This window comes from Miniopterus schreibersii (genome assembly GCF_964146895.1).
Source record: "Miniopterus schreibersii genome assembly, chromosome: 2".
Lineage (NCBI taxonomy): Eukaryota > Metazoa > Chordata > Mammalia > Chiroptera > Miniopteridae > Miniopterus > Miniopterus schreibersii.
In genome coordinates, this window is record NC_138102.1 from 56,864,987 (window position 1) to 56,889,424 (window position 24,438).

General features: G+C 33.3%; 1 protein-coding gene across 1 annotated transcript in view; it reads left to right on the forward strand.

Annotated features, from left to right (window-relative positions):
• The window catches only part of KLHL1 (kelch like family member 1), a 331,681-nt gene that overhangs the window by 117,762 nt on the left and 189,481 nt on the right, over nucleotides 1-24,438 (forward strand). Inside the window, exons 2-3 of the mRNA XM_081129220.1 lie at nucleotides 5,715-5,897; nucleotides 21,437-21,573. Coding sequence (XP_080985346.1) covers nucleotides 5,715-5,897; nucleotides 21,437-21,573 — 320 coding nt within the window. The remainder of the gene's footprint in view (nucleotides 1-5,714; nucleotides 5,898-21,436; nucleotides 21,574-24,438) is intronic.

Sequence of the window (24,438 nt, forward strand, 5' to 3'; positions counted from 1 at the left end):
AACATATTTTTGTGTTCTATGAAACAAACAAAGCAAATCATAATAAGTTAAAATTGGTATTTCATAGTACCAATGACGTACTATGAAGGCCACAGCCATCTTCTCATAGAATATTCTTCACTCATTTATTCAACAAATAGTTATTATACTCCTAAGGTATTTTTCATGCCATCAACCTCTTTAAACCATACCAGGTAATTAGTATGTCAGGGTAACACCCCCTTTTCCCCCCCACCAAGTTATGAGGATTAAAAGAAGTCCTCCTGAAAGAAGTGATATTTAAACTGATATCTGAAGATTTAAGTAAAGTGATCGATCCATAAGAATATCAATGTGTTGTAAAAGCTACAGGTAAAGAATAGTATGTGTGTGAAATCTCAACAGAAATGATGTGACATATTGCAGAAACTGGAATTATTTATTATGGCTAGAATTAGAACTTGAGTGAAAGAGTATTAAAAGCTGAAAAAGTTTCAGATCATACAAGAAATAGCTCTTGATAATGTAATTTGAACCAAGAAGGCATTGAAGGCTGAGGCCTGCTTGGCGATAGGCAGAATTTATGATGTAATAGCTTTAGATAGGCACGTAGGTAAGTGTTTTAAAGTGAAAACAGATGAATAATTGTTGGTTTTTGTAGCTTTTTAAAAGTTAATTCATAGTCTTACCTAGAAGTAACTATTTCCTGATGCAAGACCTACATCATTTCTATCTGATCTCAATATGTTTAGCACAAAAATAGGAAAATATGCTTCATCTCCAAACTGTTTGGTACAGGGAAAGTAAATGATGTTTAGCCCTGAATTGTTTAGCACAGAAACAGGAATGTATGTTGGTCAGTTCTCAGCAATTAAGGTAATGAAATCTAAATTAAGTCAGAAGGAAAAACACTAGTGCTCTTGGCAAAAGCAATTTTATTAGATGGGTGGCTGGGGAAGTAAAATTGAAATGGATTGAAGAGTGTTTAGAGAATCAGGAATTAAGTTAATAAGTGCATAAAGTACTTTCAAGACATATGGTGATAAAATAAAACAGGGAAGAATTGCTATGGCTTGAGTAGTTCATAAGGTCAAGAAAATTTTTTATTAATTTTATTGTTTTATATAACTTAGTTTGGGGTAACCTTAAGCAAGTTTAAATTCTGATGGAAAGAGGTCATGGTGAATTTTTTAAATTGCCTTTCTTGTAACATGAAGCTTTATGTTATTGAGCCACAATAACAATGAAGATCACAATGTCAGATTATAACATTTGAGAGATTCTCAGATTGGAAAGAGACTGTATGGTTAATTTAAGTTGAAGATTTAAAAATTTGACCATAATAGAAATAATCCAATGTCAGAATTTTACTTAGTACTTACAGGACACACTGTAAAGCTCTAATCTATTTCCTAAAATTTTAAGGTCTCATTTATTGAACTAATAAAGCTGGATATGTGATAGGAAGAATTTTAAATAATGAACCTTAGCTGAAAAAACAGAAATGTTCAGATTTGGAAATTCCTTTTTAAATCCAGAGCCAAACGTAAAAGACAGAAAGTCCTACTCCAGCCTGAGATCAGGAAATGATTTATGAGGAAATGTGCAAGCACTGTGACAATGACTTTATAGGGAGAAAATCAAGTCAAACCAACAAAACCATTTCTCTGACAGATCAACCAACCTTCAAGAAAAGTGACTTGTTTTCAGATATAATATGGAGAAATGTAAGGGAAAAAATCTAGCAGTGAACATAAACTCTGAAAAAATAGTTTGGGAGCTGGTTTCTAGTTCACTGTTCCTTTATGAATTATCCTTTCAAATTACTTTTAAACTTTTTAGAAAAAGTCTGTATTGTAGTCGATATTTGTTAGGGTAACCAGATTACATAAAATAAGGTACTATCTTGACAGTAATTAGCTTTTAGACTTTATTAGTTCTGTCAGATTCCATGTCCTATTCATTTTATGTCTGTGGTTGCACTAAGCTCTAAAACTGTATTATTCTATTTTTTCTCCTATTTGTGCTAATATTCCACCCATCACAAACTGGTAACTTGAAAACAAAGTATATTAAATTGTTCTCTTGATAACACTTCCCAACCTATGAAATTCATAGTGAGGTGTAAAATTTTCTGCCCCAAATATGTTACTTATCTTGGAAGAAATTAACATAAGGATTTGAATAGACCCTTTATCCCTATTCTCCTTTAAACCAATCTGGAGCCATTCTGCAGGGCAATGTCTAATATCTTGACTTTTACATCCTGTTCATACCATCTGCTACCAGACCAGAAACATCAGATCTCAATTGGGCAGTTTTAATTTATTTGGTAACCAAAAGCCGTGACTTGATTCTCTTTAGTTCCCTGAGAGCCAATAATAATATGTTTATTCTAGGTTTTAAAGTGCATCCTGCAGGGCATTTTGTGACTTTTCTGTTCTATGTGTTAATGTGTGGAAGAATTCTGCTGCTCTGCCTGCAAATGCCTGAGCCTAAATTCCTAAAATAAATGCTGGGAAATGACCATATTCTGGGGTTGTAATTTACAAACTTGTGAAAAGCAAACATATGGTACAGAAAAATTTCTATTAGTTTTAAATATTTAAGGAGAAAGTTGTAAAATATGATGAAAATAACCATATCGTGTAGACAAATATTGTGGATAACAGGGAACACACATAATTTTAATGAATTTAAATTTCGAAACTTGTCTAGTATTTTTGGATATCTATGCACACAAACAAATCTTTTGAAAATATCAGTTATTTGTTTTTTCTTATTTAAGTCTAATGAACTTCATTTATTTTTCCCTTGCTACATTACACTGGCATGGCCCTCCAGAAAACTGTTGAATAAAAGCAGTCCTAATGGATTTCATTTTCAGTCTCAAGGAGAAAAGATTTTGATTAAATATGTCGCTTGCTTTATGAATGAATTAGGTGGCTTTATATGACTATAATGTGTTCCTTAATTAAGTCCAACTTAGTTGTGATGCATTATCAACTATATATTTGATGCTTTTTTATATACACATGCCTTTTTTAACATACATTTCTATATTTGGTTGTTAATATTTCACTTCAGATTTTTGAAAATATGTTTAGGAGAGAGAATGGCCATTCATTTTCCTTCCTTGTAACATCCTTTTTAGGTTTTGTATCAGTGTTATTTTGCCTTGTTAAATGAGTTTGGAGACATGTTATCTTTTTTTGTTCTTTGGCAAGTTCTAAGAAAGGATTTTGGTTTCTTGTAGGTGTTTTTGTTTTGTTTTTTTTTAGATTTGTTTTGGTTTTACTATGATGTGTAATTTTCTTTGTTTTATTTTGGAATTTATAGTGAATTTTGAATCTGTGTCTTGACGTCTTTCATATTTTTTTTGAAAACTTTTGGTCATTATTTCTTCAGGTGAATTTTCCTCATCCTTCTTCTCTCCTTCCTTAACAACTATAATTATATGAATATTATAATTTCATACCATGTTTATTTGTTTCTGAAAATAAGTTTTTAATTTTTTATCTCATTATTTTAGTTTAAATGTTTTCTATTTATTTTTTAGATCAGAATGTTTTTTCATCTGTGTCCAATCTGCAAATTCAGTTCATCTACTGAAATCTCAAGTTAAATTATTATATTGTCTTTATTTCTATTTGATTTTTCTTATAATGTAATATGTTGTGAAAAGCTCCAGCTTGACATCTATATTAAAATATATTAATTACAGTTATTTTCACATCTATTAAATAGCTAATTATGACCTATATATTCAGAGATATCTGTAGCAACTAGGAGCCTGCTTCTATTGTTTCTTCTTTATAGGCCTACTATTCTTTGTCTTTAATTTCAAGCCTCATATATGTGTAAAAAAATCAGAGTCTGGATGGGATTATCTTTTTCTAAATAAGGTTTATTTTGACTGTTTACTGACATTTAGACTAGAAAATCACTTCAATGCAATTAGAGATTTCATTGTTTCAAATCTAGGTTTCATCTTCTGTGTTATCTTGTCTATTTCCATTTCCCTCACCCCTAGGTTACAGCCTTTAGGAGGTTCAGGTGAGAGCCTGTGTATTTATCAGAGTCCCTCGTCCTTGTTGGTCCTTAAATCCAGATGTTTATTTTTCACGCTCTGTTTAACTCCTCAAACTTTTATAAGCCATTTTCTGCTTGTCTAGCATGGCTTAGGAATCAGCAAATACCTCTAGGGAAAAAGTGGTACACAATGACAGTCTTACCTGATCTTTCCTCCTTTATGGTCCCTCATTTACCTTTCTGGCGACCTTCGAAACCCATAATTCCAGTGTACATTATTTCCCCCAAGCCCCATGACCCAGAAGAAAGTTCTGCTTAGTAGCTATATTATTCTGAGCTTCTCATACTCTCACCATATGCTGTTTATAGTTAGTAAATACCTACGGGTTGGGGAAGCAGTGTATTGAGCTGACTTTACCTTTATTATAGGATTTTGGCCCTTCATTGCAAAGCTGCTTTAGTAGTTAATAATTAAATTTTTAAATAATTAATAATTTTTAAATAGTTAATAATTAAATAATTAAATACTTATTTTGATATTATATGTAACTTTTTTTTCGGTGTTCTTGGTGAGGGGTTTAGTGAGCTACAAGTTATTGTATTGTAATAAAAAGAAGAATTCTTCATATTACTTTCTATCGTGAAACAAGCTATTTCATTATTATTGTTATAGATCTAATTTATTTTCATTTTTAAATTGTTTTAAGGATTTTTCATTAGAACACTTGACTGGTTCTGCTGGGCGCATCATACATCTAAGAATACTGGCATTCTTCTTGAAATAGAGTTTGGCATTTTAAATCTTCATTGTGAAAGAGTCCATGATATTAATAGATGCAGTAGCCATACTTAAGTACCGTGGGCTTTTTGAAATCCTAAAGTTTGTTACATATATAGGTGATTAAAATAGAAGTATTGAGCTAATACATTCTGTACTTTTGCATATTTTTGTAAATTGTTAGGTACAGAAATGAAACTCAACAATTAACAGTTTATTGTCAATCTTTTACAGACCATGTTTCAAAATTTCTCATAATAAAATTTACCTACGTCTGTAAAGCAACATTTTCTATACCTCACAAGAATCATAATTTAGAATAGTATAATTAGATGATCTACCTCAATATCAAATGCATTAACTTAACATTTTATTAGTAATTAATTTTGGAATAGACATGTTGTATTTTACTATGTCACTTTTTCAAGTTTAATAATTTTATGTTATCATAAATGCAGATAACCTATCTTTTAAATATTTTAAGACAGAAAAACAGATTATTTACCATTCATTTACTGCTTCCTGGAGAAAATCATTTAACCCCAAATAGACTTTTTGACATATTAATAATGGTGGACATAATGAGACAGTCATTGATTTTCCTTGTAAATTTCCATTAAAAAAAAAAACAACCTTTATGCATTTCAGAGAGAGGAAAGGAGAGGGGGAGAGAGAGATAGAAACATCAACGATGAGAGAGTCAGTGATTGGCTGCCTCCTGCATGCCCCCAACTGGGGATTAAGCCCGCAACTTGGGCATGTGCCCTGACCGGGAATCAAACTGTGATCTCCTGGATCCTAGGTTGATACTCAACCATTGATCCACACTCAGATGAGCTTGCTTATAAATTTCTAAAACTCTATATGTAGTTCTCGACAGTGGTGGGACTTTATAAACATCAGCTTTTGTGTGTGTGGTTTGCAGGCTTTCATCAACTAGCCATTCACTGACACCTCAAAGTGACTTGGACTCCAGTAGTTCTGAAGAATTCTATCAGGCTGTTCACCATGCTGAGCAAACCTTCAGAAAAATGGAAAGTTACTTGAAACAACAGCAACTCTGTGATGTTATCCTGATTGTTGGGAACCGAAAAATACCTGCACATAGGTATAGTAATCTGTCTTTATTGGAAACATGCATTAATATATTTAAAAGCGATAGTCTGGTATATAGATTGCAAAATATCATAATTAGAGAATTAATTATTCATGTTTCTAAGAAAGCTTGAGTATTTTTCTTTTACTACAAATTTTTCTTTAAGTAATGTTTCTAACAAATAAGGCAAATATAAAAAATTCAAAAATACTTCATTTGAGGTTGATAAATACTCTCTTTTATATGACTCAATCATACTAAGTGGATATCAATTTAAACTTAAGAGTATGCTCCTAAAATCTGAAATGAGACAGGATTTTCTGTGGAAATTGTAAACAAGTCAGGTTACTTTGGGTACAAATTATTTGTTTCAACTAGGAAATTAGAAGTATTTCATATTAACATCTTTATTTTGTATTTATTATAAGTTATCTAACTTATAACACACTAATATTATTCTTAAGTCCCAATATATTTGAAAGCTAATGCACTTTTAAACAATATTAATTTAATTACACAAGTTGTTTCATAAATAGTTCAGGTTACTAAGAAGTAAAATTGCTTCTTGGTTTAGATTAGTTTAAAACATCTCAGCAGTGTATTACTTTTATGCATATTATTCTCAACATTTAAATATTTTATATACATTTAGCAGATATTAAATTAAATGTGTTATTGTCAATTAACTACATTTCTTTAAATGTAATAAATCATTTCTTATATATTTATAATTTATAATTTCAAGTTTCATGAACTAGATATCTGATTATTTTGTGACATCTGGTTACACTGATTTGCTATCAGTTTATCTATTAAAGTTAATCAAATTTGATGTTGGTTTTTTATTCCATTTTTCTTTTTTTGAAATTTTAAGTGCAAAAATAATTTTGATTTAATATTGATACTGATTATTTTAAGTAATTGAATATATGGGCAAACAGACTTAGATTACCTTGACATGTCATTTAATACTATTAATACTAATGAATTCATAGAAAGGGTAAATTATACACATATAAAAAAATGTTTTAATGTACTCCTCCTTATAATTTTTTACTTAAATTGTGTTATCTAAATAATATATATGTATATAAGTGTGGGTTATTAAAAGGATTCTAGAAAAAGAAGACTCTATTTCTACTATGGTAACAATATTAAAATGTGGACACTGAATTTGAACCAATACACTAAAAATGCATAGAAAAAAAACAATTGACATTAAATTAGTATACATTATGTAAGGTTCAATCTGTAAACTAACTCTGGCAATAATTCTAACAATAGAGTACTCACACTTATTTTTTTAAATATTTTTATGATATTGCATTAACAAATAGTAATTATTATTGAGACATTTAAGTTGTAATATGTGTGGCAAATATGCAGATTTTCCTAAGCTATGACCTAACTAGCATTTAGATAAAAACTGTCATAAAATATATTCTTAATTTGAGTGTTACTAAATTTACTTCATTTAACTTATCAATTAATTCAAATAATTATTCATATTTGTTTAATAAGATAGAGGGACTCAATAAATTCAAAGGCATATTAACACATCAAATGCTCATTAATTTTTTTAAGGAGAGAAGTGTTTAATATACTTCATATAATTTTAACTTATAATGTTTTATTGTTAGTAATAAAATATTTCTCATTTGAAGCCTTTTAACCAATACATAGAAGTTATCTCTTATTAATTATATACTGCATTGTTTTCTCTATCACTCTTTTTATCTTGGTTATATTATTTTTAAAATAATTTGTTTAATTACACAAGTTGTTTCATAATAATTCAGGTTAGTAAGTAGTAAAATTGCTTCTTGGTATAGATTACTTTAAAATATCTCAGCAATGTATTACATTTATACATATTATTCTCAACACTAAAATATTTCATATATTTAGCAGATATTAAATTAAATGTGTTATTGTCAATTATCTACATTTTCTTTAAATGTGATAAAATATTTTTTAGCCAAAGGCTACCTGCTAAATTAATTAAAATAAAGGTTTATATTTATATTTACACCATAGTTTAACACTTTAGTGCTATGTATTTTATATTTAATTTACATATTTATGACTCTAAGTTAAACATACATATATTAATAAATTTGTGTGAAATATTTATGGGGCACTTGAAAAAACAAGCACTCTTTTCAGTAATTGTAAGTACATTCCAACTCTTTATAAATATTTTGCACAATGAACTGATTATAATTAATGCAAAATTAGTTCTTTGTTTTAAACAAATAATCATCTTAATAATAATAGTAAATGGATGTGTTCTTAAGTTATTTGGTTAGATTTTAATTAGTGCAACTGAGTATAGTCTTTGGGCAAAATATAATTGATGATGCAATCTTTAGCACTGAAAAATTTTGGACTATTATAATTTTAAATAATAAAAAAGAAATAATTTGCATTAAGATCTGCTCTTTCAGGAAAGGCATTGCAAGCTAATGTCATAAGTGCTCACTAAATAGTCATCCATAAAGATCATGTATATTTAATTTCATATAAATTATCTCATCATTCAAAACTTTCAAATACTTTTCTATTTAAATTAGGAGATTAGGACCATTAAAGTGCTCTTCATAAAACACTTTGTTTGCATGCTAGCTATATTGTATATATACTTTTAACCTGATATAGATCACAATTATCAATGTATTTATTGAATACTATGTCTATTGATATGTTAGGTTATTGTTTGGCTTATTCTGAGTAAGTTAGCTCTGAAAAGCTAATAATCATAAAATGACACATTAATATTTTCTCAGCATGTAGAATAATCATAATTCTGAATTTACCTGTGCTTTAGGTCCTCAGAGAAATTCTAAAATAAATATAGACTTCTCATAAATGGCCCAGAATAATTCATTAGCAGCAAATGAAAAAAACATTTGAATGTAAATTCCTGAATACTAAATATAGAGGATTTTTTTATAGGTATGTTGCCTATAATCAGGGATGTCAGATGCTGAAAATTAGACTGACGAGATCAGTTTTAAAAATTGGACTGTAGAATTTTCAATGGTAAAAGAATTAAGGGATTTTTCAGGGCCTACTCTGTTATAATATACTGGTATATAATGAGATAAGATTCAGTTTATGAAAATTTTTCTCCCTTGAGCCATTATTAAGAGTAAGTGCAGGAGATTAAAGATGGCAATGGACTGAGTGGAAGCTACACTGACACTTTCCTGGGACCAAACTGGAATTACAACTAAAATATGGAAAAACCATCCTAAATAATCAACTGCAACTGAAGATGGGCTGAAGGACACCCTCATAACCAAGAATGAAAAGGGGAGACCACATAGAGTCTGGTAGGAAGTGTGGAGGTGTGAGAGGGCTGACTGAGCTCCCACAGCAGCAGCTGAAGAACCGGAGGGGTATCTCAGCTGTGGGAGGGTCCCACTGAGGACTCTGGGGTCTAAACCTCAGGCTGGGCTTCCCAGCCAAGAGTACCAGAACTGAGAAAAGTGCTTACATAACATGTGGCTGTGAAAAGCAGCAGAGTTTCTGTCTGCCAGGGAGAGACAGCTAGAAATGCAGGCACCCTCATAAAGGGCCAAAGCACAAAGTTTCATGTGCAGTCACTCACCTTGGGGTCCAGCAGAGGGAGGGCAGAGTGAGACAGAGTTGTGTGAGGAGAATCTAAGGTTGTGGGCTTTGGGGATAGAGCTCAGAGAACACCTCTCTGGGTTCCTGTGCTGTGTCATTCCCTCATACTACAGAGGCACACATTTACCTTCCAAGCAGCTTTGGCCTGAAAGGGAAGCAATTGCCCCACCTTGCTGGAAAAGCTGGAAAACCTCTGGCCCTACTCTGGAGTTTCTATAGCTTGAAGCTCATTAAGAGAACCAGATTAATCAACCTGCAGGAAGAGGCAGACCTCAGAGTGCTTTGAGTCTTTCCCTGATCTGCTTCTGGACCTGGGCCTTGGAAAAGCAGACTTTGATGTGCGTCTTGGTCCTGTCCAAATGCACCCAGCCACAGCAGCAGGGACCTCAAGCTTTGGGTTGTTGATAGCTCCAAAGAGGGTACTCAAAGCCAGGCACAAACAGCATCTCACATTGGTCTGCACTAGAGACCCTCCAAAAAGACTGAGAGTCCTAGCAGGCCTACCTGATACATAGAAACAAATCCAAATAGGGAGACAAAAAAAAAAAAAAAAAAAAGCCCCAAATGAAAGAACAAGAGAAGTCTTCAGAAAAGAGCTAAATGAAATGGAGATAAGCAATCTATCAGATATAGAGTTCAGAATACTGATTGTAAGGATGCTCAACAACATGAAAAAGATATGGAAATGCTGAAAGAAATTAAGAATGGTATAGCAGAAATAAAGAATACATTGGAAGGAATAAACAGCAGGATTAGAGGATGCTGAGGATTGGATCAGTGAATTAGAAGACGGAGTAGAAAAAAATCATTCAATCATTGATCCAAAAAGAAAAAAACAATTAAAAAACAGGACAGTCTAAGGGAGCTATGGGACAACATGAAACAACAATCTTCGCATCATAAGAGTACCAGCGGAGTTCAAAAGTAAGCAAGAGTTAGAGAACCTGTCCAAAGAAATAATGGCAGAAAACTTCTCTAACCTGGTGAAGGAAAAATTCACACAAGTTCAGAAGGCACAGAGAGTCCCAGACAAGAAGAATCCAAAGAGGTCCACCCCCAGACACATCATATTTAAAATGCCAGAATTTCAAGACAAAGAGAGAATCTTAAAAGCAGCAAGAGAAAAGCAATCTGTTACCTACAAAGGAGCTCCCATAAGGCTATCAACTGATTTCTCATCAGAAACTCTACAGGCCAGAAAGGAATGGCATGAAGTATTTAAGGTAATGCAAAACAAAGATCTGAAACCAAGACTACTCTATCCATCAAGGCTATCATTCAAAATAGATGGTGAAATAAAGAGCTCCCCAGACAAAAAAGGCTAAAGGAGTTTATTATCACCAAACCAGCATTGCAGGAAATGTTAAAGGGATGGCTGTTAATAATAAGAAATATTGAGAGAAACATAGGCATAAAGAATTAAAATGGCAATAAATAAGGACCTATAAATAATAACCTTAAGGTCTTTAAGAGACAGATCAACAGCAATACAATCATAGTTGTGAACTTTAACATCCCACTGACTTCACTGGATACATCTCCCAGACAAAAAGTCAACACAGAAACAGTGACCCTAAATGGCACACTAGATCAGATGGATTTAATTGTTATTTACAGAACATTTTACCCCAAAGCTGCAGAATATACATTCTTCTCATGTGCACGTGGGTCATGCTTAAAGATAGACCACATATTACGACACAAAACAAGTCTCTACAAGTTCAAGAAAACTGAAATCTTATCAATCATCTGAGATCACAAGGGCATGAAATTAGAAATCAACTACAGTAAAAACACTCAAAAACATTCAAACACATGGAGGCTAAAGAACATGTTATTAAACAATGTATGGGTTACCAATAAGATCAAGAAAGAAATCAAAAACTTTCTGAAAACAAATGAAAATGAACACACAACAACCCAGAGTCTATGGGAAACAGTAAAAAGCAGCCCTAAGAGGGAAGTGCATAGCACTGCAGGCCTAATTTAAAAAGCAAGAAAAATTTTAGTAAACTAACCCTACAACTTAAAGAATTAGAAAGCTTCCCTGTGAAGCCATAAGGACCAGGGCTTTTGTTTGTTGAGAGTTTTTTTTTATTTTTTATTACTGCTTGGATTTCATTGGTTGTTATTCACCTATTCAGGTTTTCTGATTCTTCCTGATTCAGTTTTACATGATCCCACTCACATGTGGAATCTAATAAACAAAACAGACTGAGGAACAAAATAGACCCAGAGACATAGAAGCATGGAACAGACAGATGAATCTCAATGGGAAGGCAGGTGGGGAGAGTGGGTGGGGAGAGATTAATCAGAGAATTTATATGCATAACCCATAGAGAGAAACAATAGTGTGGTGAAGACCTGGGGGGGGGGGGGCAGGAGGCGTATGTGGGGTGGAGGGGATCAATGGGGGAAAAAGGGGGGATATCTGTAATCCTTTCAACAATAAAGATAATTTTTTTAAAAAATAGTAAGTGCATTAGACAAAAGTAATGAAAAATTATAAATAATTAATACCCTTTGAGTTGGAAATAATGTCACTTATAATTTTATGTACATAGAAAAAGTGTGTAAGGATATAAAATATACATTTCACAAAACTTAATCCTGGGGAGTAGGTGTCATAGGCAGGATATAGGAGGGACTAACATGTTTTAGAAATGTATAAGTGCCCTGGCCAGTGTGGCTTCGTTGTTTGGGTGTCACCCAGTGCAGCAAAGGGATGAAAGAGTCTTTCTCTCTCCTGCCCTTTCCTTCCCTCTCTCTAAGTAAAAAAAGAAAAGAAAATATATAAACATATTTTTTGAACTCTTTAGAACAAGCATGTAATAATTCCTGATCAAATAAAAACTTAAATGAAAGATGAAATGATGATATGTAATGGGGACAAAATATCATGATCTATAGACCAAAACACTGGGAATTTTATTAAACATCATATTCTGGTTTTATTTTTGCCGTGTTTAATAATGAATTTAGTTACATTTAGAATATATGCATTATTTTAATGTATTTTACCAAACACTAATATCATGAAAATAATTGAGGTTAAAAGTGGCAATTGAAATGATTTATTTAGAAACAATTAAAACATTACATACAGTAAAAATATTACTTTCTAAGTAAGTTAGATACTAATACTCAGGGGTGGGCAAGTAGTTCTGTTTCTCTGTACTGAGAGAAAGCTAACTTTTAAAGATAACTTTTGATGGCTGAGGAATAACTCATTTCTTCCTTTCTTTTAAATGCAACATTCACCTAGGTATCAATCAGCTTGATGGTTCATAACATCTCTGTACCAGCTTCAGAAAAACAAAACAAAAAAGGGTTTCATTGGACCCAGGCAGTTCCCACAGCTCCAGGAAGCACCCATGGCCCCAGGCCCCTTGTGGCTTTTGTGGACCCAGGCACCTCCAAGATTGGCCTGCTCCTATGACTCAGGGAGGTTTCTGAGGCACCATGTTCCCAATAGGCCCCCTGAAACCCTGAAGGCAGGCAACCTTTCACAAATCCAAGCTTCTGGTTAGGCCCCACCTGACGGACTATCACAGATCCCAACTTTTGACCCACCTCAGCACCAGGCGAGCTCTCGTGTCCCCAGACCCCTATAGACCTAGACTAGAGGCTGATTCCCACAGATGCAGGCTCTCTGCTTATCCCAGCACCATATCTTCTTCAGCAGAACAAAACTTCAGGCTAGAACCAAACTATCAGGCTATAGGCTGATTCCAGAGACCCCCGAGCTCCGAGTTGACCCCAGCACTATGCCAGCCACAGTGACTACTCCAACCTTCAACTAGGCTCCCATGAAATCATGTTCCCAGAATACCCCAGTATCATACCAGACCTGTGAACCTGGATGCTAAGCCCAGCACAGTGGTCCCTTGTGACTGGTTGACCTCCGTTGATCTAAGACCTATGTCAGTCACCTCAAACTCAAATGCCAGGTCCACCCCAGTGATTCTAGGCTCCAGGTCTACCCCACCAAACTCAGGCACTAGGCTGGTGGTCCTTGTGTAACCAAACACCAGGACTGCCACCTGCTCACTTGCCCATCCAAAGACTTCAGCAGGAAGCCTACATTCAGACACCACAAACTGGCCCTCCCAGAATCTCTGGATGGGCTGACTGGTGAAGGGCTTTGCCTGCCCAAGCCAGTATGTTAAGAATGGAAGAGGCACTTACTTCCTTAAATGTACGACACCATCACAAGGCCACAGGGATCATGACCCGAAAGAGTAACGCACCACTAGACCTGCCTTACAAGATATGCTGAAAGGTGTTCTTTAAGTGGAAATGAAAGGAGTCTAATTACTAGCATGGAAACATATAAAAGTGTAAAACATACTAGTAAAGTTAAGTATATAGACAAATTCAGAATAATCTAATACTGTAATATGATGGTGTGTTAATCACTTTAGTATAGAGGCTAGAGGACAAAAGTCTTAAAACCAACTATAGCTATAATAATTAATGGATACACAGCATAAAATAGGTACACTGAGAAATCAAAACATGAAATATAGAGAGGGGAATAAAAGGGTTTTTTATATGATGAAAGTTAAGTTTTTATCAACTTAAAATAGATTTATATTTATAGGGTATTTTTTTGTAAGTCTCATGATAACCAGACCACGAAAACCTACAGTAGATACACAAAAGATAAAAGAAGGGAATCAAAGCCTAACACTATAGAAACTCATCCATTCACAAAGAAAGACAGCAAGGCAGGAGGAAAGGAACAAGGGAACTACAAAACAGCCAGAAAAACTTGAGAGGAAAAAAGGTTGAGAAATGTTAACAAACTTGTTTTCCATTATTTACATATTATTATAATGTCCTCCTTAAGCCTATCAATGATATTCAGCAGTACACAAAGCATTGTTTTCTTTCATGAATTAAAAGAAATCTTTGTCAAACATATTATAGCACTAGTTTATACCCTGTTGGTGTTGATGATGCAAAAGGCTATAAAACATGGTACCTTTCATCCAGAAGTTTTCAAGAATCTTGAGGAGGGAATAACCCATAAAACAATTAAGAAAATTATTATAGTTGCAAATAACCTCAAATCAAATATGTGGTTTTGATTCCAAGGGCAAAAATAATCAAATTAGGAAGAGTAACAGATGACAGAGTATTATGAAAGATTTTCAGAGAAGTTGTGTTTTAGGTCAGTCAGAAAAAGAACAGGTATTCTATTTTATAGTGAGGCTAATGTGGGAAAAAGAGAAGTAAATTTGTGTTCATGAAAATTACAAGGCACTGGTTTATTGAAAGTAGAATAGTTTGTGGAAACTACTGCAACATTAATCCATAAAAGTAGGGCAAAAGTGATTATGACTTGAAAACCAGCAGAGAAGTTTGCATTTGAAATGATGTGTATAATTACAAAGTCATGTAAGTTCTTGAAGAAAGGAGGGACGCAACTAAGTCAATAATAATAATAATGGTAGTTAACACTTACTGTGTTGAGTATGTCAGGTCCTCTTTGAAGTGCTTTCCATATACTGTCCTATTTTGGCTTGAAAGGGAAGGAAATCCTTATTTTCTATATTTGTTTCTAAGAAAATAGAAAACTAAGAAATGAAGATACTAAAACATTCACCATTTAAATAATACATCGTGAAAATAGAATTCAAGCCCAGGCAGTCTGGATACAGAAGTAATGTATTAATAAGTACAGTACTCTGCCTGTCATCATTTACAAAGTCAGCTCTGAAAAATGGTCCAGCTTTAGAAAATGCACAAACAATGAGCACTGTAAAAACTAGTTTATGTTCTAGGAAGCTATTGTTTATCTTGGCATGACATGAGGACTATGTAAATACCAAGAAAGAGATTCACTGAGAAATATTTCGAAGAACAGTGTCCTAGTTCAGGGTTCCTGGAGACTGACCCGGAGACTGGACTTCAGGTGTGCATGGTTTATATAAGGGGTGTCCTCAAAGAAAGGAAGCAGAATAGGGCAGAGGAAGGAACAGATAAGGGGTGTGGTCTCCTCAGCTGGGACCTTGCTCATCTTTAACTCCCAAGAAGTTCTGGAGCATGACTTGCTGCAGAGTTAGTCAAACCCCTCAGTAAAGGGGCACTATTTTTATACCTGAGTTCTATTAGTCATTACTATTGGGCCCACACACAGGTGAAGATTGGCCAAGGTTGGGGGGGAGGGAAGACTGGGGAATGAGGTAAGAGGAGCAGGAGCATATAAACTCCCAGGGGACAACTCCTGTTGGGCCATGTGAGATTCTAGAGAAAGAGTAACTAGGATCAATTAGGTGCTGGCATCACTGGCCCAGGGCGCTTTGGTTCACCTTATAAAAGGGGCCTGGGCAAGGCAAACACAAAGTCCAGGACAAAAGGAAAGAAGAATTTTGTGTTTTATTTGATATAAGTAATGAAGGAGGAGGAAACATAAATAATAATTTTATAGTATCTACTCTGAAAATTCAATAGATTGGTGGAGCATCAGTTAGAATCAGGGAGGTAAAAATGAAGAAAAACCTCACAAGGAAGACTTTGATTTAGTTTACGGCATACTGAATTGCTGCTGAGATATCTGATGAGAAGTTCCTATAGATTTCCAGACCCAAGGCTAGATTTAGAAATACCATAGCAGTAATAATTAAGGCCATGCTTAACAATGATTCTGAAACATCTAGTGTTAAGGCAAATATTTAGAAGCTTGATTCAAAGCCTGGAGCAATGAAAGCCTCAGAGTATGAGTAGGAAAAGAAGTCAGTGAATCAGAGGTAAGCAAGATAAGAAAATCTGTATTGCCTTAGCTGAAATGGAGATTTAAAGACTGAATGGGAAGTCAACAATGTCAAGCACACAACGAATTGGAGTAGACTTAAAAATGTTTAATAGACTTCGAAAGAAATACATTTGTGGTGACCTTAATAAGAGATTTTCCAGAGTGACTGCATTTATCCACTTATATATATATATATATATGAGCATTTTTTGCTCCTAGTTTCCTTTCATTAATAGATGTTATATATGCAGATATAAAGATATTACTTTCTGTTATTCATTACATCCCTCTTCTAAAATTTAATGCAAATTTTATGTTCACTAAATCTAAACGCATTATAAAGTTCTCTGCACTTACTGAGTTAGCAATATTTTGTATGTTACAGCTTATGGAGAAGCTTTTATGTAATTATTTAAGGTTGAATTCTCCAGTTCTCATAATATTTTTCTTTATATGGATGTGGCCTTGCTGTAAATCAAGGCTTTATACGTGTAAGATTAAAACAGTTAATTTTATCTCCTTAAACTTCTGATGCACTAAGAAAGATCTGCAACCCTCTGGTTTGTTACAGTTTGTTTTCATATCATACATTGTTATATTTAGTCTTTTTGATAAAACTGATTATTTGTCACTGATTTATCTAATTGGTATATAATAAATATTTGAAGGTAACTGTCTCTTAATTATTTTATTATTATTTAAGAATATAAAATGTTGACATGTTTAGTTACTAACTGCCCAAATAAATGGGTCACAAACTGATAACGCGAAACATTTCTAATGTTACCACCTTAATTAAGCATTGATATTAATAGAATAGATAATATCACAGATCCCATTAACTACTTTTTAAATGCATAAAGTATCTTTTGTAAAAAATATAAAGAAGGAATATCTCTCTTTGTGGAAGTGAACTTTCAACATGCCCTTGATTTATATAGAAATAAACTATATAGCAGATAGAATTGCAAAATAAATAATTTTAAAAGATTTTTACCTGATCTGAAAGCATAAAAACTTTTAGATAATAATGCCCTGTATTGACCTTTCTTCCTTTTCTTTTCCTTATAATGTTATTAGAAAGAAAAGTACATCCAGAGTTTGCTGTTGAGTTGTTTAGTTTACATGCATAAGCATCACATTTAGTTCTTTTGACATGTGCCCATCATTTTTTGAGCATTTTATTACTTTCTAGAAAAAAGGTGTTTCAGGTTCAAATTTTCAGAATCTTTAATTCAAGTAACTGTAAAAGACAAACCTCTTAACTGTAATGTTCTTTTTTTAAAAAAAACAGTTCTCTATTTCATTTTCTTTCTTTTTTTTAAATCCTCACGTGAGTATATGTTTTTTATTGATTTTGGAGAGAAAGAAAGGGAGACAGAGAAAGAGAGAGAAACATTGATATGAGAAAGGAACATCAATCGGTTGCCTCCCATGCCCCCACTGGAGATCAAACCCACAACCTAGGTATGTGCCCAGACCAGGAATTGAACCAGAGACCTTAGTGCACTGGACTGTGCTCCCACCAACGAGCCATACCAGCCAGGGCCAGTTCTCTGTTTCTTTAGAGTTATAATATATTATTAAGTGTCTTAATCAATGTTTCTTCAATTTATATTTCCACTTAGGATTTTAAAGTACATGAAAAATCTTCATTCCTTTCAAAATGACAAAATAATCACCAAAAAAATGAAATGCCTATACTGTTTTCTTTAAATCTTATGCTCTCTTCTTAGTTTTAAGCCTCACCTTTTTTTTTTTTTTTTTTTTTTTTTTTTGGCACAATGTTCCATATACAACTGAAATTTAAATAATCTACAGTGAAACAGAATAAAAGAAAGTTAAGAGAAAAATGAGCTGAGACTCAACAACCTGTGAGTCATATGCAATTAAGCTTCTAGAAAGAGATAAAGAGTGAACTGAGTGAAAAAAAATTAGAAATTATTTGCAGGTAACTTTCTAAATTTGGTAAAAAAAGATCTGTCCACTGCTCCAGATAGCTCAGAATCAAAGTAAATACTAAGTAACCACATGTAGGAATATCAAAGTTAAACTGCTAAAATCCTAAGAAAAGGGAAAAACATTAAAAACAATTATATATTTTAAGAAAATAGTAAATCAGGAAAACAAATATATTAAGGAAAGCTAATTTTCTATTGGTAACAATGGAAAAATAGAATGTTTTTCTAGTCCCAAAGGAAAAATATTTTCTCAATCTAAAATCCTGTATCAAGTGAAAATAATTTTTATAAGATATTTTGGAGCCAGTTTAATATACAATTTCAGTACAATGAAAGCTAGGAGAATTTTTTGTCATCAGATCTACAATACAAAAAAATAGTGAAGTTAATTTGGTTGTTACCAGATTGAAATCTACTTCAGAAATGAATAAAAAGCTCCAGAAAAAGAGAAGAATAAGATAAAGTTTTCTTTTCACACGCATGCACACACTCACACACACACAGACACACATACACGCACACACACACAGACACACACTATACACACACACACATATATATGTACACATTCTTCAAAAAATATTCTTGACTGAGTGGAGGGAGTAAGCAGAATTATAGTATTGTAAGATTCTTACAATATTTCTAAAAAGTATATTTAATGATAGAACATTATTAGCTAAAGAGCAATATTGTAATCTCTAGACAAAGCCTCCAAAGTAAGATTCTTGTTTTATGTGAATCACAAGCTAAAATTTATTTTTTCATTTTTAATTAAATAAAAAAATTAAAAAGGAAAGTATGTGACAAAGACTATATGTATAACTCTCAATGCCTAAAATACTTAATATCTGGCATTTCTGGAGGAAAAAAAAGTCTGATCTTTACTCATGAGAAACATACATTTATGAAAGAAAAAGATGTAGTTAAAATGTTAATGAATGAAACAAAAGACAATAAAAAGAGTAAAACAAAGAAAAAATAATAAAAAAATATATAAATGGGTAGAACTAAACCCAAATATAATTTTATGAACAATATACATTAATAAAGTTCAGGACCTGGATAAATTCTTGAAAAACATAAAATACAAAAAATTGATGAAGAAATAGAGCACATAAATAATGTCTCATGCTTTATTCAATAATTGAAATGGGATTGATATGCTACCTTTTTCTAAAATAGCCAAGCCAATATATTTTTCCAGGTAAGGTCCAGAACATCTTAAAGAAAAAATAGTTTTCTTCTATAAGTTATTTTACAAAATTTAAAAGAGATGAAACTGCTAGCTCATTTGATGAGGCTTGTATAATCTTGATTCAAGAGTCAGATAAGGACATATAAGAAAACAAATTATAGGTTAGTTTCCTTTATGACTATAAATAGAGAAGTCTTAAAGATAATTTGATTCAGGAATAAAAGGCCTTTTTTGAATTTTAACACCCATCTATTATAAAAGTGTTTAGCAAAGCTAGAAATTAAAAGGATTTTCCTGACTTTATAAAGCTTATATACCAATACATTTAGCAAGTATCCTATTGAAAGGAGAATCTTTAGATGTGCTCCTTTTAAGATAGAGAAAAACACAAATTTTCTTGCCTGCACAGCTACTGCTTAACACAGAACTGAGGTCCTACATGAGGTTTTAAGGAAAGCAAAAGAAAAGGAGTTGGAACAGGTCAAAATGAGATTATTTGCAAATGATACAATCATCTACCTAAAAGAAAAAATATGTATATCAGAATCAAAGGACCTAGTAAGAAAATCAATAAATGTGTCATATAAAACATGCATGTATGAAAGTTTCAATTAATGCATTCTAAACCAACAATACCCCCCCAAAAAATATAATTTTTTAAAAAGTTACTATAAATAATGCTAAAAAAACTGTAAAGTATGTAGGAATCAACCAAAGGTACACAAAACAATTTTAGGAAAATCTTTAAAATTTGAACATAAATCAGACAAAATATCCTGAATACATGGAGGGATATTTTACACTTTTGTATTGGATGACTTTATGTGGTAAATATATCAACACACAAATAAAATCAGAAATTTACTGCATTTTTAATTAAAATTATATTTGACTTACTTAACAAACTTAACAAATGTACTTTAAACTTTATATGAAAAATAAAAATTCATGCCCTGGCCAGTGTGGTGTGGCTCAGCTGGTTGAGTGATCCTGTGCACCAAAGGGTCACTGGTTTGATTCCCAGTCAGGGCACATGCCCAGGTTTTGGGTTCACACCCCTGTTGGGGTGCAAGCAGGAGGCTACCGATCAATGTTTCTCTCTCACATAGATGTTTCTCTCTCTCTCCCTCTCCTTTCTTTTCTTTCTTTTTTTTAAAAAAAAATATATCTTTATCGGTTTCAGAGAGAGGAAAGGAGATGGAGAGAGAGATAGAAACATCAATGATGAGAGAGTCATTGATCGGCTGCAGCCCACAACCCGGTCATGTGCCCCGACTGGGGATCGAACCCCGATCGCCTGGATCCTAGGTCGAGACTCAACCGCTGAGCCACGCCCGGCAGGGCTCCCTCTCCTTTCTTCTCTCTAAAATCAATAAAAACATATTTTTAAAAAATCTACTACTAGTTAAGCAAAACCAAAGAAGGAGGATTTGCCTCATATGATATAAAGACATTAGAATTATAGTACTTACTTGTTTATATTTATATATAGTTATACGTATAAAAAAGAATATTTTATTGACATAAGAAGAGGCAAATAAGCAAAAAAATAGAAATCTCAGAGACAGATCAGTATGCATTTCAGATTCAAATTCATGGTATAGGTGGCACCATTAATTTACTGAGCAAATCAAATTCTTTAATAGAGAGTGTGGTGAAAAGTGGGTGAGTATGGAGAAAGACATAAAACTGGATTCCTACCCAAAAGGATGGAAGAACTAAATGTGAAAGGAAAAATGTATTTAAAATGGTAGAAAATGTAGGAGAATGCTCTGTAACCAAAGGTTAGAGCAGAATACTCTAAATAATTTTTTAAAAGTACAACCCATAAGGTCATATAGATTAATAGATTGATTGATAGACACATAGATACATAGATGATTGATAGATGGATAAGTAGATGGACAGGCACATAGATGGATTGCTCTGCACTCCATTGTTGACACTTAGCTTTCTGATGCTTTATATTCACGACCTAAATTGAATCCTTTGACTTTTTCAGGCTTGTTCTGAGCTCAGTCTCAGACTACTTTGCTGCCATGTTTACAAGCGATGTTTGTGAAGCCAAGCAAGAGGAAATTAAGATGGAAGGCATCGACCCCAATGCCCTCTGGGATCTTGTCCAATTTGCATATACAGGTACAGTAAAATATTTGTAGTTTCACATTGATGTCTTGTGGATTTTAGACTTCGAGTACAGGATCTAAAGCTTAAAGGAAAAGACAGCTGTATCTTTCATTTTTTTTCCATTTGAAAGACTTACAGAAAAGTCAGACTACTTTTTCTTTTGTCACTGAAACTACACATATATGTATATATGTCAAATTTCTCCCACAAGGAATTTAAATTGGCTTATAAAAGTAAATAACACATAGATGAGCTTGAAAGAAGAGCAGGGAGGTTATTAATTATCAAATGAGAATTTGTTTATGGCCATATTTAAAACACTAGGAAGGGAAATGGATTCTAATTTTCTTTTATTTTGAAATAGATGTGTTCAAATAACTCCTTTTTCTTTACAATGTGGTATTTTAATGTTAAAACCTTCACAGAACATTCACTGTGGCAAATAATTTTGCTAATTTAGCAAACATTTGTTGAATGTTGCTTATTGTGCAAGTATTAGCTCTCTCTCTGGAAAATAAACTGATAAGTAAACCATGTATTTGCCTCCAGAAACCCAAGACTCAAATGGAGAAAAGAGGCGAGGTGATAAATGCGATGTAATGTGAAATGTTAAGAGAAAGAAGGCATAAAACCTGCTGTTCAGAGTATCATCAGGGTTCACATTCATTTAAAACATTTTAATAGCTTTTCAAGAATCATGAGATAAGAGGAGACATTATAATAAAATATTGTTATAGTGGCGAAGGAAGATAGTATGAGTGGATATTTTTTTGGAATGGCATGTTGTTCATTTTGCCTGAACTCTTGATCCTTAAATGAGAAAAAAAAAGAAAAAAGAAAGGTGGGCTAGAACCTGATTATCAAACCATCAGGATCCCTAGTTTAAGGAGCTGAATTTTTCAGTGTTTCCGATCACAGAGAAACAAGAGATGATATTTGAAGATCAGCTTGTAAAAGCAAAAGATCTTGGAACTAGTGGGAATCTATCTTCTTTGAGGATTTGGCTTATCATAAAGAGAAACTTTCGAATACCAATGTAACAGTCAGTAAATGAAGCTTCTTTGAAAGGAAAAATGCACATGCTTTAAGTGCTGAATCTCAGAGTAGCAATGTGCTAGACATACAGACATTTTCCAGCCTCAGTAATTTTAAAATTATATTTTGTCAAAGCAAATATTGCCCTGGACAAAGTTAAACAGGTAAGCATGTCTTTATTGAAGGCTGCTGCAATCAGGGAGAGAGACCAGAACTCTATGTTTACTTATCACACTAAGCAAAATAAATCAGACAGAAAAAGTCAAGAACCATATGATTTCACTCATATGTCTAATATAAAACCGAAAGCAGTAAATGAACAAAGAAAATCAAACAAACGAAAACCCATAGACACAGATAACAGTATGGTAGTTTACCAGAGGGAATGGGCTCAGGGTAATAAAGGGTAAAGGGGGTCAAATATATGGTGACTGAACAAGGTTTGACTTTGTGATAAACAAACAATGCAATATACACATGATGTAGCATAGAACTGTACACTTGAAACCTATACAATTTTATTAACCAATAAATTTAATTAAAAAATAAAATAATTCTGCTGAAACAAAGGGTAGAGGGGAGGATTTTTAAGTGCTTGGGTGGGAGAGAACACAGGCCATCTGTATTTGCTAATTGACTGTATCTAAAGGAAAAGTAATGTTTCTCCTTTCTTTGTGAGTGAAGGTAGTTTTACATCTTGAAGCAAGGAGCTCACTAAGGTTATGCTCTTAGAGTCTCACAAAACTGAGAGACTGGGTGCTCTCTCCCTTGAAGTTAGCATTTCAAAGGGATGGTTTCCAGGGCCTTAAGAAAAACATTTCTGAATTGTAAAACTGGCAAGAGCCTTTTAAAATCATTCACATCTCAAAGGAGTAAAGAAAGAATTTACAATTACAAGTTTTCTAAAGTAAATCCTCAAAGAAAAGGGAGGTCAAAGTCCTAGAGGCAGGAAGATGGGAGTCTGGTCAAGCTGATGGGGCATTAAGACCATCTTAGTCAATTTCAATTTGCATACAATCTGAAATAGTAGTAAAAGATCATGGCCTCCCAGTGAAGACATAGCAAACATAACCACAGTATTGTTTCTTGGAAAGAAATCCTGAAACTTACATTTTAGGAATCCTTCTAGCAACAGAAAGGCACAGATCCAACACTTCCAGCCTCCATAGCCTGGCAGCCTTGCATTTCTCATGTGCAAAACTAGGTCAGAAGACACTCATCATCCTGCAGCACAAAGTTGGAAGGTGTTTGAAAGCTCCCTGCTGAATGTAATGACCTAGATTTGGCTCTGCTTTTTAGAGGGCAGGCGGGATACAAAGCTGCCTTTCAGTTGCCACTGCCGCTTTGGCCTTTGCTCTGATACTTCTGTCTTCCTGGTGATTGCTAAATTTCCAATTGTTAGTTTATAGAAATGCGCTAGATGAGAAAATAATTTACAGGCTAAGATTGGGAGAATTTTAGGCATAACATAAAATTGGTACCTGTTTTTTGCTACGTACAGTGTAACAAATTACAGCCATAGAAGAGATCAGTGAGCAACAGTATAGGAAGGCAAGAAAAGGAAGTATCTGTTTATGTGTCTACTTAGCTAGCTTGCTAACTGATTTCTAAGACTTTTTGTAGAAGATAAAATAAATGTATCACAGAAAAAGGGTAAAAATGAATGAGCAGTAAGATACTGCTCATTTGGGAATGGGTCAGCCATTTGGGAATATTTCCTTAAGTTCTGAGGTTTGCTAGGCTTTGAGAAGCCTATCGATTTCAAGAATCGATAGTTAACTCTTAGCTGTTAAGGCAATGTGTTCCATAGAGATGAGTAAGAGTACTCAAAAGGATTTCAAA